The 16,005-nt window shown below is 34.7% G+C and overlaps 2 protein-coding genes across 2 annotated transcripts in view; both read right to left on the reverse strand.

Moving 5' to 3' along the window:
• Positions 1-13,888, reverse strand: part of LOC107559662 (armadillo repeat protein deleted in velo-cardio-facial syndrome-like) — a 54,334-nt gene extending 40,446 nt beyond the window's left edge. Inside the window, exon 1 of the mRNA XM_016243562.1 lies at positions 13,879-13,888. The gene's annotated coding sequence lies outside the window, so the exon portion shown is untranslated. The remainder of the gene's footprint in view (positions 1-13,878) is intronic.
• LOC107559657 (probable palmitoyltransferase ZDHHC8) overlaps positions 4,796-16,005 on the reverse strand; it is a gene marked incomplete at its 5' end in the record, with an annotated part of 13,592 nt that continues 2,382 nt past the window's right edge. Inside the window, 5 exons of the mRNA XM_016243555.1 lie at positions 4,796-4,894; positions 7,672-7,771; positions 9,467-9,558; positions 10,808-10,910; positions 13,944-14,116. Coding sequence (XP_016099041.1) covers positions 4,796-4,894; positions 7,672-7,771; positions 9,467-9,558; positions 10,808-10,910; positions 13,944-14,116 — 567 coding nt within the window. The remainder of the gene's footprint in view (positions 4,895-7,671; positions 7,772-9,466; positions 9,559-10,807; positions 10,911-13,943; positions 14,117-16,005) is intronic.

Below are 16,005 nucleotides of genomic sequence, written 5' to 3' on the forward strand. Positions count from 1 at the left end.
AGCACTGCATCAGTGTCTCAGCAATGGATGCTCTGCAGTGAATGGGTGCCGTCAGAATGAGAGCTGATAAAAACATCACAATAATCCACAGCACTCCAGTCCATCAGTTAACATCTGGAGAAGACAAAAGCTGGAACTAATCCAGCATTAAGACGTTTATAACTAAAATACCATAGAATCCATAATAACGCTTCCTCCAGTGAGTCAGTGTTCTGGTGTGAATCAGGAGAGAAATCTGCACAGATCAAGCAGCGTTTAAACAGCTCTAAACACATATGTGGCTGGATTCTGATGTGAGAGACAACAGCAGATGCACTTTTTCACTGGAGGAAGCGTTTTTATTTATTATGGACTCGTATTTGAGTTAGAAACGTCTTAATGCTGGATGTGTTTCAGCTTTTGTCTTCTCGTCTGCACATGATTGTGTGGGAACAGCAGGGACAGAAACACAAAACTCACTCTTAAAGACACTCTCTATTATAAAAAGTTATAGAAGTTTACATTTATGCTCGACAACCACTTTGTAGCAACCACAACTGTTTCTGAGGAGCTACATTGTTTGGTGGAAGAATACTGTGTTTATTAATATCATTACACTTTATTTGCTCTGCTTTATTTTGTGAAGCCTTACTACGAATATGGAATAACCGTTTTATAAAAGCAGTAACCCCTGTGAAGCCATGGTTTACAGTGAATTTATAACAGCTTGTGCCTAACAACACCCCTCAGCTGTTATAAATTCACTGTAAACCACGGCTTCACGGGGGTTACTGCTTTTATAAATCACTCCCTCCAGCTACGCTACGATGGGAAAGAGTCCAGAGCAGTTTTATGATGAATAATAAATAGGGAACAACTCTTTCTGAATTGTGATTAATAATGAATGTAAGAGAGCAGCTAACCGGCCGGATGATTTATCCGCCACCACATTTCATCATGCGCTACTGAGAGTGCAGAAATCCAGCCGAATGTCACTGCGTTTCAACCATAAAATCATGCAGATAGCAGCGAGCCTCGCATCCATACGCCATCTTCATAAGACAGAATGAGAATCTATTAATGGAGATAAAACATCCAGAGAACGTCATGTGAATTAATGAAGCGCTGCGGAATTTCATCTGAGAAAATACGACAGGAGAAGAATGTAAAAATGCTTAATTAACTGTACTTTACCTTCCTGAAGAATATTTACCACAGATAATGCATCTTTACTGTAAAATATAAAAAAAAATACAATATGAATGACCTTATCAGTGAACATTTAAGACATCCAACAAACTTATTTACAAAGACAACACTTTAAATTTTACTGTGAAATATTGAAAAAATACAATAAAAATGAGTATGAATTACCTTATCAATGATGCTTTATATTAATTAAAGTGTTTGTAAGCATTTTATGTCAAAAGTAGGACTCACCTTTAGGTTGAAAATGGTATTCACAGAAGTCTCTGCATGAACTACTGGTTTACATTTAATTTAGATATACTGTATGTGACCCTGCAGCACAAAAGCAATCATAAGCAGCACATTGTATGGGTCAAAACTGTACATTTCTCTTTTATGCCAAAAATCATTAGGATATTAAGTAAAGATCATGTTCCATGAAGACATTTTGTAAATGTCCTACCGTAAATATATCAAAACTTAATGTTTGATTAGTAATATGCATTGCTAAGAACTTCATTTGAACAACTTTAAAGATGATTTTCTCAATATTTAGATTTTTTTGCACCCTCAGATTCCAGATTTTCAAATATTGTCCGATCCTAACAAACCATACATCAATGGAAAGCTTATTTATTCAAATATATTGACACTTAAGACTGGTTTCGTGGTCCAGGGCCACATTTAGTTATTTAAATTATATTAAATTTACAAAGACAATACTTCAAATTTTACTGCGAAATACTCAAAAATGTATCGCACATCAGATTTGTCTTAGAAATTACAAAAGATCATTTAAAGCCATTATTGTGTTACACGAGAAAACCATGAAATAAGTATTGTAAAAATGTTAAAATTTTCTTGTTTAATTTTGTTCTTTCTTTTCTTTTTCTTTCCTTTTTTTGTTTAAAATTTTTGGGTGAACTATCCCTTTAATTAGTGTATTATTAATATGGATTTAGACGCGTATAAAGACGCGCACGTTCTGAAATAAACGTGCACTAGTGAAATAAAAATAAACACACTCAATGCACACGTCATAATCCCATAGTAGGCTAAAAATCCTTTACATACGTAAATTAAACAATATTATCGAGTAATAATCTTACAAATCAAAAACAGCCCAGCAAATAAAATTAATTAAATATCACTCACCACTAAAAGGGCTTTTTCCTGCTCTTCTTCAAAGAGAATTCCTCAATTAAATCCATCATACAAAAAATGTAATGTAGCCTACGTTATACACAAACCTGAGTAAATTTGACCACTTTGGAATTGTGAATACACAAAGATGTACTAATTTAGGAGGTGGATACTGTGAAATTACATACATGCATTATGGCATAAGATTTGAAAGCACAACTGAACGTCTATACGTTAGTCAACAGACTTTTTCTTAACAATTTGAACTAAAATTTTATTGCAACCATGTAGCCTATGAATGCATGAAAATGAGCATTTTTTCAATGAACGAGAACGTATAGAGTGTGGGCTGCTTTTGGCTTTTTCAGTCATGAGGTCCAAGTTCAATACGCTAGAAGTTACAATTTCAAAAATGTATCATTTTGTTTCTCTATTTAACAACATTCACTTACAATAGTGAAAGACGTCTCTTTCCTCAGGTAGATTGTATGTTTTCTAGCTGGATGTTGTGCTTACGATCAATAATTACATTCAATTCAATTCATATTGCTTTATTGGCATACTTACGTACGTATTTTTTAAATTAAAAAATTGTATTGTTTTAAATGAAAAGTAATAGCCTATGATGAACAAGACACCCTAAGTGCTTGCTATTTAATTCCAGCCGAAAGACATATTAATCATCCATTTTTACTTTAATACAAACATGTAGGCCTATTTTAAATAGTTTTTAACAAACAATGTGACTTTGGAAACTAAACAGTTAAATATGAAGAGGTCAAGTGAATCCAAATATCACAAAAAGCTTACGGATGTAATTATAAGTCAGTCATTCAAGTGAGCTGCTGTTTCTGTCACTCTTCTGAGGAAGCAATTTTGGTCAGATTTTCATCTAATCTCTCTTTTTTTTTTTAAGGGATTTGTATTTGTGAGTACTTTCCTTCTTTCTTTTTTCTTTCTTTTATTTTTTTAACTCTACTGCCTTAATGGTTTGCACCATTTAACAGGCTAACAGGGCCATCGCTAGGAATTCTGGGCCCTTTGCACTGAATTTGCTGCGGGGCCCCCTGTGTTTGTGAGTCAAATGATTCACGAACCCGCTTAGAATTTCAGAAAAGCTGCGTTTCACCATCACTACATGCTTTTTAAAACTATTGCATGTGATGTCGAAATTGGAAAATGAATGGCTCTTGTGATCTGGCTTTTGCTAGTGAATCGCCTGAACTGAGTGATCGGAGTCACGAGTTTGAATCAATCGGAGCGGTTCCAGCGTAAATGACTCACTCAATTGAATCAGTTCGTCTGTTCCTCTGCTTTTCAGTCATGTTTGCACGACACTGTCAGCACAACTCGCTAGTTTTATGACATTAACTGGAATAAGTGGAAAAAGCATTGATGTTTACAAATAAAATATCCATATTTCCATTCCAAAGATAACATCCAACACAAATCTACGAACATATTCAGGTGAGGTAAGGCAAAACTAAGCTTCTCCTCGTTATCAGTCCACCTCGGCCGAACCGGCACATCAAACACCTCTCCAATAAAATCCTTTCAAAGTCATATAGTGGAGCTGGTGCTGTTAATATTTGATCAAAGGCCAGTAAGTGATTTGCCGGAGGAGTCGGACCGCGGAAATCCTTCGCCAGGCTGCGTCTGCTTGGAGTGTTGTAGATGCTGGCGTCTGATCCAAGAGACACCGGAGCAGACTTACCGCTTTCGTTCGAATCAAAAGACACCAGACTGGATTTTTTTCTTTCGTCTAAACTGAGAGACACCGGAGTGGATTTATCTCTTTTGTTCGAACCAAAAGACACCAGAGCGGATTTATCTCTTTCGTCCAAACTAAGAGACACCGAAGCAGATTTATCCCTTTCGTCCAAATTGAGGGACAACGGAGCAGATTTATCTCTTTCGTCCAAACTGAGAGACACCGGAGCAGATTTATCTCTTTCGTCCAAACTGAGAGACACCGGAGCGGATTTATCTCTTTCGTTCGAACCAAAAGACACCGGAGCAGATTTATCTCTTTCGTTCGAACCAAAAGACACCGGAGCGGATTTATCTCTTTCGTCCAAACTGAGAGACACCGGAGTGGATTTATCTCTTTTGTTCGAACCAAAAGACGCTGAAGCAGATTTATCTCTTTCGTCTGAATTGAGAGACACCGGAGCGGATTCGTCTCTGTCGTCTGGCTCGCTGCGCTCCTGGATGGAGCTCATGAACGGTTTGGGGAAGCTGTCATTGCGAACAGGCGACGGCTCACGGTTGATATGCATGAACACCAGGCTACAGCTGCACGCCGGAAGTAATTGCACATCAACGGAGACACGATCCATGGGTAAAAATGCCATCTGGATGCCCGCCGGACGCAGCAGGCTATCGTAGGACAGGCTTCCCATCCGGCCGCTGAGGACACTCTGGGGGATTTCTGCACACTGTGATCCACGGCGGCTGGAGTGTTTGAGACTCAGCAAGCGTGAGTTTAGAGCCAGAGCAATTGCGTGATTTGATTCTCGGACGGCAGCAGGATGGGTTCAGACGCGTGTTCCTGGGGAACCTGCAGGGAAATCCTCGACCCCATCTACAGCGACAGACAGAGGAACATCTAGAAGAACGTGCAGCCAGTTTCCAGGAAAACATCCAAAGCAAGGAATCTTTATGGCCCCTTCACACCAAGAAAAATAACTATAAAGATAACTATAACACTGCAAAAAATGATACACAGTACTTATATTATGTCATATATTATGTCAACAAAAACTTTTTGGATGCGATTAATCACGATTAATTGTTGCCCATCACGACACCGTTTTCTAGTATAAATATCTAAACATTCTTGAATCAAGATGCATTTACTTGACAAGTAAAATGATTTAAGATATTAAGTCTTGTTTTCTAAAAAACATTATCAAAATTTTGTTAGCTTTTGCTTAAAACAAGCAAAAATATCTGCCAATGGGGTAAGAAAAATAATCTTAATTCAAAGACTAAACAAGATTATTATTTTTTAAGTATTTTTACTATACTGTCTTTATATATATAGATAATAAATATACACAGTACACACACATATATTATATAAACAAACTTTTATTTTGGATGCGATTGCTATAAAGAAATTACTATAAATTACAGCACAACTATAAAGATAACTATATTAGCATCCACACCAGCGGCCAATATCGTCTGTTTATTCTAAGCGCACGCTTGCCTACCGCTTTAAATTCTCGAGCTCTTTATAGCAGGATGGATTCTGATTGGGTATCAATGCTTGTACTGTTAATCAGCTGGAAAAAAACATTCTGAAAGTGATTCAAACTATATCGTTTCTCTGTGCCTTTATCGTTTTAGCTGTAGTGTTGGCTCTGCTATTCTTTAATATTGAGAACGATTTTTAGAACTATATCTTTATCGGTATCTTTATAGTTATCGTCCTTTGTGTGAACGGGCCTTAAGGCTGAATACGCTACACAACTTTTAAGACACTAGGCATCATACACTTACCGACTTTGTAAATAGTGACAAAGGAAAACTGGACATCATACACTACACAAGTGAGGATCATACACTAGCAGACTTTGAAGTTGTTTCGATCACAAGAACTCAGGCAGAAACTTGCGCCTTGCTGCCAGGAGACGATTGACAAATGAGAATAATATGTACTATAAAATCGGCTGAAAATATCAAACATGTTTGATATCCTCCGACTGGTTAGAATCAGAGTCTGAAGCTAAAGAAATCGGCGTCTGTGACCATCATACACTACGTGATTTCCTATGGAATCTGTCAACTCAAATCTGCAGACTGACTTTGACTTTTGGCAACTAGCGACAACTTCTCCAGACTGTAAATCGGTGGAAATCGGGGCAAAAATCGGGTAGTGTATTACAGGTTTTAGAAGTCAAATTTATTTGTATAAAGCTTTTCACAATCCTTTTTCAAAGCAGCTTTACAGAAAGTCATACTGTTATGTCTTAGAGCTTTACCATACAGCCACATGATGGATTCCTCTGGACTTACACCTAGATTTATAGTATTTACAGTGTTGTCTAGGACATATATCAGTTGAACAGTGACTCAAACACACATCTGAGCATTCAGAGGCAATTTAGAGATTTCGATTTTGATCGGTTTCATTCGGTTAAGAGATTCAAACGTTGGTTGGTTTGGATCGGTTAAGAGATATAAATGTTACATTTTGTTCAATGAAGAGATTTAAACATCAGTCAGTTTTGTTCCATTAAAGAATTAAATGTGGGTCTGTTTCGTTCCATTACGAGATTTAAATATCGGTCGGTTTCGTTCTGTGGCGAAATTTTTATGTTGGTCGGTTTTGTTCCATTACGAGAATTAAATGTCGGTCGGTTTTTGTTCTATTACGAGATTTAAATGTCAGTCGGTTTTGTTCTATTACGAGATTTAAATGTCGGTCGGTTTCGTTCCATTACGAGATTTAAATGTCGGTCGGTTTCGTTCTATTACGAGATTTAAATATCAGTCGGTTTCGTTCTATTACGAGATTTAAATGTCGGTCGGTTTCGTTCTATTACGAGATTTAAATGTGTATATATTTCGTGTATATATATATATATAAAACTAATTTAAAATATAACAAAACATTATATTGATTATAAAATATATATTTTAGAAAAATATCTCAATGGTACTAAAATAATGTACCAAAATAACTATTACTAAAACAAAAAAGGATAAAAACTATATACATTTATATTTAAAAACTCGACAATAAAAATGACAAAAACTTTCACTAAAATTAAAATATAAACAGAAAATATAAAAATAAAATGCAAAATATTGAAACAATCTATAATATTATCTCAGTTATACTAAAATAACACTGGTACAAACTACTCATGATTGAAATGTAAATTGAAAACTAAATGAAGCTATTTAAGCTGTCAATATCTCTTTAAATATAGCGATTCTAATTATTAAATTTTTTTTTTAATCAGAGCAGTATTTATTTGTCACCAAAACCTGATGTACATAAAACTCATTTAACTAAATAGTTTGCTATAAAAAAAGAGAACAAAATGAAGCATACAGACTCCAAATGACACGATAAAATGAATCAGAATCGCTTCAGAAAGAACCTGTTTAAAAATAGTTACTGGATCGCTGCTGGAAAATTAAGACATATATTACATTATGCTGATATATCTTTAGGCTTCAGTGTGTTAGTAAATTGACAGTTTCTTTATCCATATAACTGAGTGGTTTTATAAAGCACAGCTGAAGAGTAATGCTGCTGAACGCAGGTCAGGTTTGATGTTTAATCTTATTCATTTATTCACAGCCTTGATGCACCACAAATTAAGTATTTATGGGCATAAGTACCTTGCCCGGGAGTTTTTGAGGGCTCAGTTTGTGGGACTCTGGGTGATGGAAAGGAGGCTGAATGCGAAGCGGCAATCTGTCACTGAGTTTCTCAGTGTACCTGATACTTAAAGAGCAAAATTAACATCAAAAATTAACATTCTGTCATCATTTACTCACCCTGCATGCTTGTTTGTTTGTTTATTTATTTATATAGCACAGTTTAATGCAACACCAGGTTGCCCAAAGTGCTTCACAATATCACAATAAAATTACATAACAACAAGCATAGTCTCAAATAATAAAACAAATCACATAACAACATGGACACAGTTTAAAATAATTAAACCTGCATCACAACAATCCCTCATTGGTGGTTTTGTCTTCGCTAATAGATGTAAATGAAAAAAACAAGATCTCACCACTGTGTTTATTTGCCTGTCCATCTTTAATTCACTATCCAGAACGAAGCCCAAGTCTTTCACATGGGTTTTCATAAAGCCAGCCAGGTGTGTTGACTTTAAACGCTGAGTCACTTCTTGATTCTTAGGGCCAAAAACAATAACCTCAGTTTTTTTTTCATTAAGCAACAAAAAATTAGCAGCCATCCAGGCCTTTACCTCCTGTAAACAAGCTACTAACACCTTTATGGAATCTGGGTTTGACTCTCTCACGGGTAGGTAAATCTGAGTATCATCTGCATAGCAGTGAAATGATACTTTGTGTTTTCGAAATATAGCCCCCAAAGGTAGCATATAGAGGGAAAACAGCAACGGTGCCAAGATTGACCCTTGTGGAATTCCCCAAGGCATGCTGTTAGTTTATCAGGAAGAACTAGGTTTTGCCATCCTTTATGTTTGATTCACATGAAAATGCATGAAGAATATGATAAAAATGGTTAACTTTGGATAAAAGCGTCTCCTAAATGCATAAATTATGATAACTTTTGGGTATTTTCTGTCATATTTAAAGCTTTTTATGATATGATGGTCAAAGTCATGAAGAGATTACATATTGTACATATAAATATTTTTTTAAAACGATGTAAAAATTGTATTCAGTGTGCATTAAAATAACTTTAAATTAGTGCTGTCAAATGATTAATCGCGATTAATCGCATCCAAAATAAAATGTATGTGTGTGTACTGTGTATAGCCTATTTATTATGTATATATAAACACACACACACACAATATATATTTTAAAGATATTTACGTTTATACATTTATATATTCATATTCTTATATTTGAGATTATATATAAAATATATAAACATGTATATTTTTTAAATATATACATGCATGTGTTTGTATTTGAGTATAAAATGTATTTGAAACTAAATGCCAAATGAAGTTACAGTACATGCATATAACATGTATTTCTCTGACACCAAACTCTTGCGATTGCGGACAGGTATCTAATAAATATACACAGTACACATACATATAGCCTATTATGTAAACAAAAACTTTTATTTTGGATGCGATTAATCGCGATTCATTATTTGACAGCACTACTTTAATTTATTAAAATAGTTTTCAAGAAAATGCATGAATAACATGATTAAATGTAAAGCTTTGGATAAAAGCATCTTCCAAATGCATGAATTATTGTTGCATGGAACGTCTGAACTTTCGGGTGTCTTCTGTCATATTTAAAGCTCGAGATGTCATAACTATGAGCTATTGTTGCATGCAATTGTGAAATTTCTCTTCTTGTGTTCCACAGAAATAATAACAGCATACGGGTTTGCAACAACATCATGATTTTGACTGTGATGTAAGTGATTGTTTTACACGTGTAGAAGCGTGCTCACCTCGGTGTGATGGGACTGAAGAGCACAAACTGCACGTTCTGACAGCAGCCGCGTGAGAACGGATTCACTCCTCCCTGGAACTTCCCTCTCACCTGTGAGTGTGACGCAGTTTAGTAGAGGGAAAACAGCAACGGTGCCAAGATTGACCCTTGTGGAATTCCCCAAGGCATGCTGTTAGTTTATCAGGAAGAACTAGGTTTTGCCATCCTTTATGTTTGATTCACATGAAAATGCATGAAGAATATGATAAAAATGGTTAACTTTGGATAAAAGCGTCTCCTAAATGCATAAATTATGATAACTTTTGGGTATTTTCTGTCATATTTAAAGCTTTTTATGATATGATGGTCAAAGTCATGAAGAGATTACATATTGTAAATATAAATATTTTTTTAAAACGATGTAAAAATTGTATTCAGTGTGCATTAAAATAACTTTAAATTAGTGCTGTCAAATGATTAATCGCGATTAATCGCATCCAAAATAAAATGTATGTGTGTGTACTGTGTATAGCCTATTTATTATGTATATATAAACACACACACACACAATATATATTTTAAAGATATTTACGTTTATACATTTATATATTCATATTCTTATATTTGAGATTATATATAAAATATATAAACATGTATATTTTTTAAATATATACATGCATGTGTTTGTATTTGAGTATAAAATGTATTTGAAACTAAATGCCAAATGAAGTTACAGTACATGCATATAACATGTATTTCTCTGACACCAAACTCTTGCGATTGCGGACAGGTATCTAATAAATATACACAGTACACATACATATAGCCTATTATGTAAACAAAAACTTTTATTTTGGATGCGATTAATCGCGATTCATTATTTGACAGCACTACTTTAATTTATTAAAATAGTTTTCAAGAAAATGCATGAATAACATGATTAAATGTAAAGCTTTGGATAAAAGCATCTTCCAAATGCATGAATTATTGTTGCATGGAACGTCTGAACTTTCGGGTGTCTTCTGTCATATTTAAAGCTCGAGATGTCATAACTATGAGCTATTGTTGCATGCAATTGTAAAATTTCTCTTTTTGTGTTCCACAGAAATAATAACAGCATACGGGTTTGCAACAACATCATGATTTTGACTGTGATGTAAGTGATTGTTTTACACGTGTAGAAGCGTGCTCACCTCGGTGTGATGGGACTGAAGAGCACAAACTGCACGTTCTGACAGCAGCCGCGTGAGAACGGATTCCCTCCTCCCTGGAACTTCCCTCTCACCTGTGAGTGTGACGCAGTTTAGTGAGAATAAACTCAGCTTCCAGCAGAATCTAATGCAGTCAAACATGATCTTACCTGTTTGTTTGTGGTGCGTCCTCTCGCCACCAGCACCAGATGAAAACATGACAGACCCAAGACGGGAATGAAGAACAGAGCCGAAACGCTCATGACCGCCAGCCTTTAAAACACACTGTCACGGTACTCACCCACTGCTTTACACAAGCAAAAATCAACAAAAAAATCAACTAAATCAAACAAATCTGAGAAACAAATTAAACCTGAATGGTAATATATATTTAAAAAAATAAACAAAATGGCTAAAAATTCAACAAAAACTGAAAACAAACACTAAAGCTGAAATAAAAATAAATGAATCCTAAGTTTTAATCATTGAAAAAAAAAGACAAAAGCACATAACAAAAGTGCTAAAAATTTAACTAAAATTGGAAACCAAAACTAAAAATGAACTAAAACTAAAACTACAATAAAAATAAATTACTCCTAAATAGGAATACATAAAAAAAAAAAATTTAAATTACAAATGCACATAAAATTACTGAAAATTAAACTAAAACTAAAATGATACAAAATGAATTCTAAACTGTAATACATTCCAGGGGTCTCCAACATTTTTTGTGAGTGAGGGCTCCCTGTCTCAAGATCTCAATCGTCTCAAGGGCTACTTGTTTGATATATTCCAATACATATATATTAGTGCTGGGCGGTATGACCCGAAAATTATATCACGGTATTTTTCAAAAGTATACCGGTTTCACGGTACATGACGGTATTTTTTTTCATGCATGACCGGGTGTTAACCATATCTTCTTCTGATTGAGAGGAAATACAGCAGTATATTGACTTAGAATGCCCTATTTTACTGTCATGATGAGTGAATATTGTCAGAAAATACCACAGAAATCCTCCAGCTGAACCATAGCTAAGCTTTATCCAGAAAAGCCGCTAAAAGGGTCTGAAAGTTGCTAAATCTAGTGCTAAAGTGGCGCTGGAGTGTGTGAGACGCGGGAGCCGATGGCAGGGGACGGTGGATATTTGTGGCGGTCAATGTGGATATTGTCGATGAGTTCTTCTGTGTCATCATGTTCTATTAGTTCTACAGCTTCAGTTTCGGAAGAAATCCTCCAGCTGAACCATAGCTAAACTTTATCCAGAAAAGCTGCTAAAAGGGTCTGAAAGTTGCTAAATCTAGTGCTAAAGTCACGCTCGTGTGTGTGTGAGACGCGGGAGCTGAAGGCAGCGGGCGCTGGATATTTGTGGTGGTCAGTGTGGATATTGTGGATGAGTTCTTCTGTGTCATCACGTTCTATTAGTTCTACAGCTTCAGTTTCTGAACTTTCACGTTTAGTAACACATACAGCTGTTCCCTCACCACAGTGCAACAGTGAAAAGGGACCCCTTTCAAACAGTGTCGCGTTCCCAACCTTGTTTAAGCGACATACACCGGTATTGCGGTATTTTAAAAATGTATATCATAACAAAAATAAACACCAGTTCGGTATGAACCGGTATACCGCCCAGCACTAATATATATACGTATATTTATTTATTTTTCTCTAATATATTGATATCTTGCATTTTATGCAAAAATGCATTTTATTTTTCCCTAAATTCTGTTTTCTCCATTTGATTTCTTATGGATTCCGTGTTTTATGATTCAGTACAAATTTATCATAAAAAATGGCGTCTAGTGAAATTAATTAATAAACCTTAATCAATCTTTTAAAATGTAATCAAATGAAAATCAATTTACAACAAAACATTGCATTTTTATTTTTTATTTTATTTTATCAGACATGATGCTGCACAACAGAACTGTATAACTTATTAATAATAAAACAATAACTTGGTTGTATGTTATTCCTTAAAAATAATAATATTATTATTACTTTGAGAATTGCATTGTAGAATACAGTTGTAATATATTCAGTCATATAATTTCAAGTTAAACCTGACTTTTATTTTGACGGTTTGTCGTGAAGATCTTTCAGTTTTAGTTTTAGTTTCAGCTCTGAAGATGTGTTCATGTCTTCATATATTGAGACGCAGATGCTGAAAACACAGCGAGTCACGTGTGTTTGAGTTTGTGAATCAGATTAAACTGGTTGCTGTAACATTAATTTCAGTTGTGTGATAGGATGTTAGATTAATCCATATTGAGTAAAAACGTCCAGAGCTTATCATCATTATTAACATAAATTTGATCATAATCTCAATATGATATCATTTATCGCCCGGTGCTAATTTAGGCTATTTATTTTATATATATATATAGCAATATGTGAAAAAAAATTAACATGAAAGCGCATAACAAAATGACTACAAATTAAACTAAACCTGGAAACAAAAATTAAAACTACACTAAAAATGAAATAATGATAAATTAAACCAACAGTAATATATGAAACAAATGTGCACATAACGACACATAACAAAATTACTAACAATGGCTAAAAATAAAATCATAAATGACTAATAAAAATAAAATAACACTGGTTCAGATTCACTTCCTGAAGAGTGAAAGACTGGGGCACTTTCAGAGTATTGATGTGTTAATACCGACATGTCAGCTTCTGACTCAACCGATCACGAGAGTCCGGGGCACAACTATCTGTCTGTCTGACCAATGGCAGACGGGGCAGCAGGAGTGTTTGTGTGATCATTTTTGCTTTTCTATGCCACAATCACAGAGCTCAAGTCTCAAGTCTACTTTATTTCTACTTTCCACTACAAACAGCAGCACAATCATACAAGAATACTAAAACAAAAATCAACAATAACAGAAAAACAAAAATAACCTTGAAGAAAAATTAAACCAATTTACATCTTCCAAAAATCAGCATATCAACAGCCATAGAAAACAAATATGTTTTCAAGCGAGATTTAAAAACTTAAACATTAAAAAATTCTTTGTGCTAGTAAGGAGCCTCGCGGCTGCATTCTGGACCAATTGCAGTTTTGAAATAAGAGATTGACTTACTCCCAAATAAAGTGCATTGCAATAGTTCAAACGGGAGGAGAAAAATGCATGAATCACTATCTCAAGATCAGCAAAAGACTTCATTTTTGCAATAGTCCTCATCTGAAAGAAGCAACTTTGCACCACACACTTAATCTGATGATCAAACATTAGAGCGGAGTCAGATCAAGGACCCGGATTCCTTATTTGGGACCGCACAGAGCTGAAGGATACGTGACGGCAGCATGCGGTTCCCACAGGTTCTCCAGATGATCCAGAACATACAGCAGACCTCCGGAAAACACGGAAACCATGTGAAGAGTCAGAGACAGCAGGAAGAGGAAGAAGAAGCGATAGTTGTGTCTCCCGATGCAGTTGTTCACCCAGGGACAGTGATGGTCAAAGTCCTGAAGAGATTATATATGTGCTCTCAATCGATTAAAAAAATTAACTAACAATTAATTGCATTAAATATGCATTTAATGGCATCTTTGGTAGCCTATTATTAATGAAGACAAGTATAATTGATACCAATACTGCTACCGATGTCTCCATAAAATACATTTTTCAACATTACAGTATAATTGAAAGCCATTATTTTAAACATTTAATAGGCTTTGAAAAATAGTGAACTTAAAACATCACATTACAGACTAAACTGTATATGCATAAACTATAAATTCAATATGGATTCATCTTTATTCAAGCTACAAGAGTGAATCAGCGAGCAGAGTAGTGAGTGATTTCTTATTCTTTTTTTCTTTGACTTTAAAAGGAGCGCTGTATGTTCAAAAGCTGACACACATCCAATTTTCTCCCAACTCGGATTTTCTAATTATTGGTGCATTCAAGGCCTCCTGGGAAGTTTGTATTTGAGAGTTGACAAGTCGTAATTACGACGTCAGATGCATTTAAGTCTCTTTGTTTGGAGCAAGATGGTGTTTTAACTATTCAACATAAAATTCAACTATTTTTTTTACCTCTACATCTACAAAATGATGAATAAAGAATGTGCATGATTGTGTTTTTTGCTTTTTTCTGTTTTTATTCAATTTATGAAGAATCCTTATTCTATGGTAATTATACAATAATATAATATTTTGCATATGTAACTTGTATAGTTTTATTGTAAATGACAAAAAAAATTATAATTTTATTAATTTCAACAAATTTACCATCAATAAAGACGCTGCATATCTACAGTCTTTAGCTGCATCCATTTTTTCACTGACGCCCCAATTTGGAAACTCGGGGCTTAAATAAACTCGTAATAACAAATTTGTGGTGGCGTTCATGTGCGTTCAACTTGTAACGATCTATCTGACATGACTTGAACACCATAATTCCAGACTGTATTTACGAGGTCACTCGCCAAAAACGGTCATTTTGACATAATTGTGTGTTTTGTCCGTCAAAGCGCTATTGGCGCAAGTGCCAGTACTGAATTAACTTCTCTTTTGCATCTTATCATGCTTGATAGCCTGTTCACATAGTCTACTGTAACGCTAGAAAAAAGATGCCAGGAAAAAATGGATGCTACGTAAAAAAAAATGTTTTGTCTCAAAAAGAGATCACGAATCTCTTACGATTCTGGACTAAACAAAATAATGTGTGAGAAAATATTATCGCTGCAGTCTATTTAAAAGAGTTTAATTAATTTGATTGAATTATTAAACATGTTAATATGCATGTATTTAATCCACCAATTCTTAATATTAACCATTTGAAAAAGTGGTTTGAATGAATGACTCAATGACTCATAAATAGGCTACTTCACTCGTTTCATTACTGGATGAATCAGTGTTTTTGAACGAATCTCTTGAATGAATGATTCAATGACTCATAAATAGGCTACTTCACTTGTTTCATTACTGGATGAATCAGTGTTTTTGAACGAATCTCTTGAATGAATGATTCAATGACTCATAAATAGGCTACTTCACTTGTTTCATTACTGGATGAATGAGTGTTTTTGAACGAATCTCTTGAATGAATGATTCAATGACTCATAAATAGGCTACTTCACTTGTTTCATTACTGGATGAATCAGTGTTTATGAACGAATCTCTTGAATGAATGACTCAATGACTCATAAATAGGCTACTTCACTTGTTTCATTACTGGATGAATCAGTGTTTATGAACGAATCTCTTGAATGAATGACTCAATGACTCATAAATAGGCTACTTCACTTGTTTCATTACTGGATGAATCAGTGTTTATGAACGAATCTCTTGAATGAATGATTCAATGACTCATAAATAGGCTACTTCACTTGTTTCATTACTGGATGAAT

This window comes from Sinocyclocheilus grahami, unplaced genomic scaffold (assembly GCF_001515645.1).
Source record: "Sinocyclocheilus grahami isolate Dianchi unplaced genomic scaffold, SAMN03320097.WGS_v1.1 scaffold694.1, whole genome shotgun sequence".
Lineage (NCBI taxonomy): Eukaryota > Metazoa > Chordata > Actinopteri > Cypriniformes > Cyprinidae > Sinocyclocheilus > Sinocyclocheilus grahami.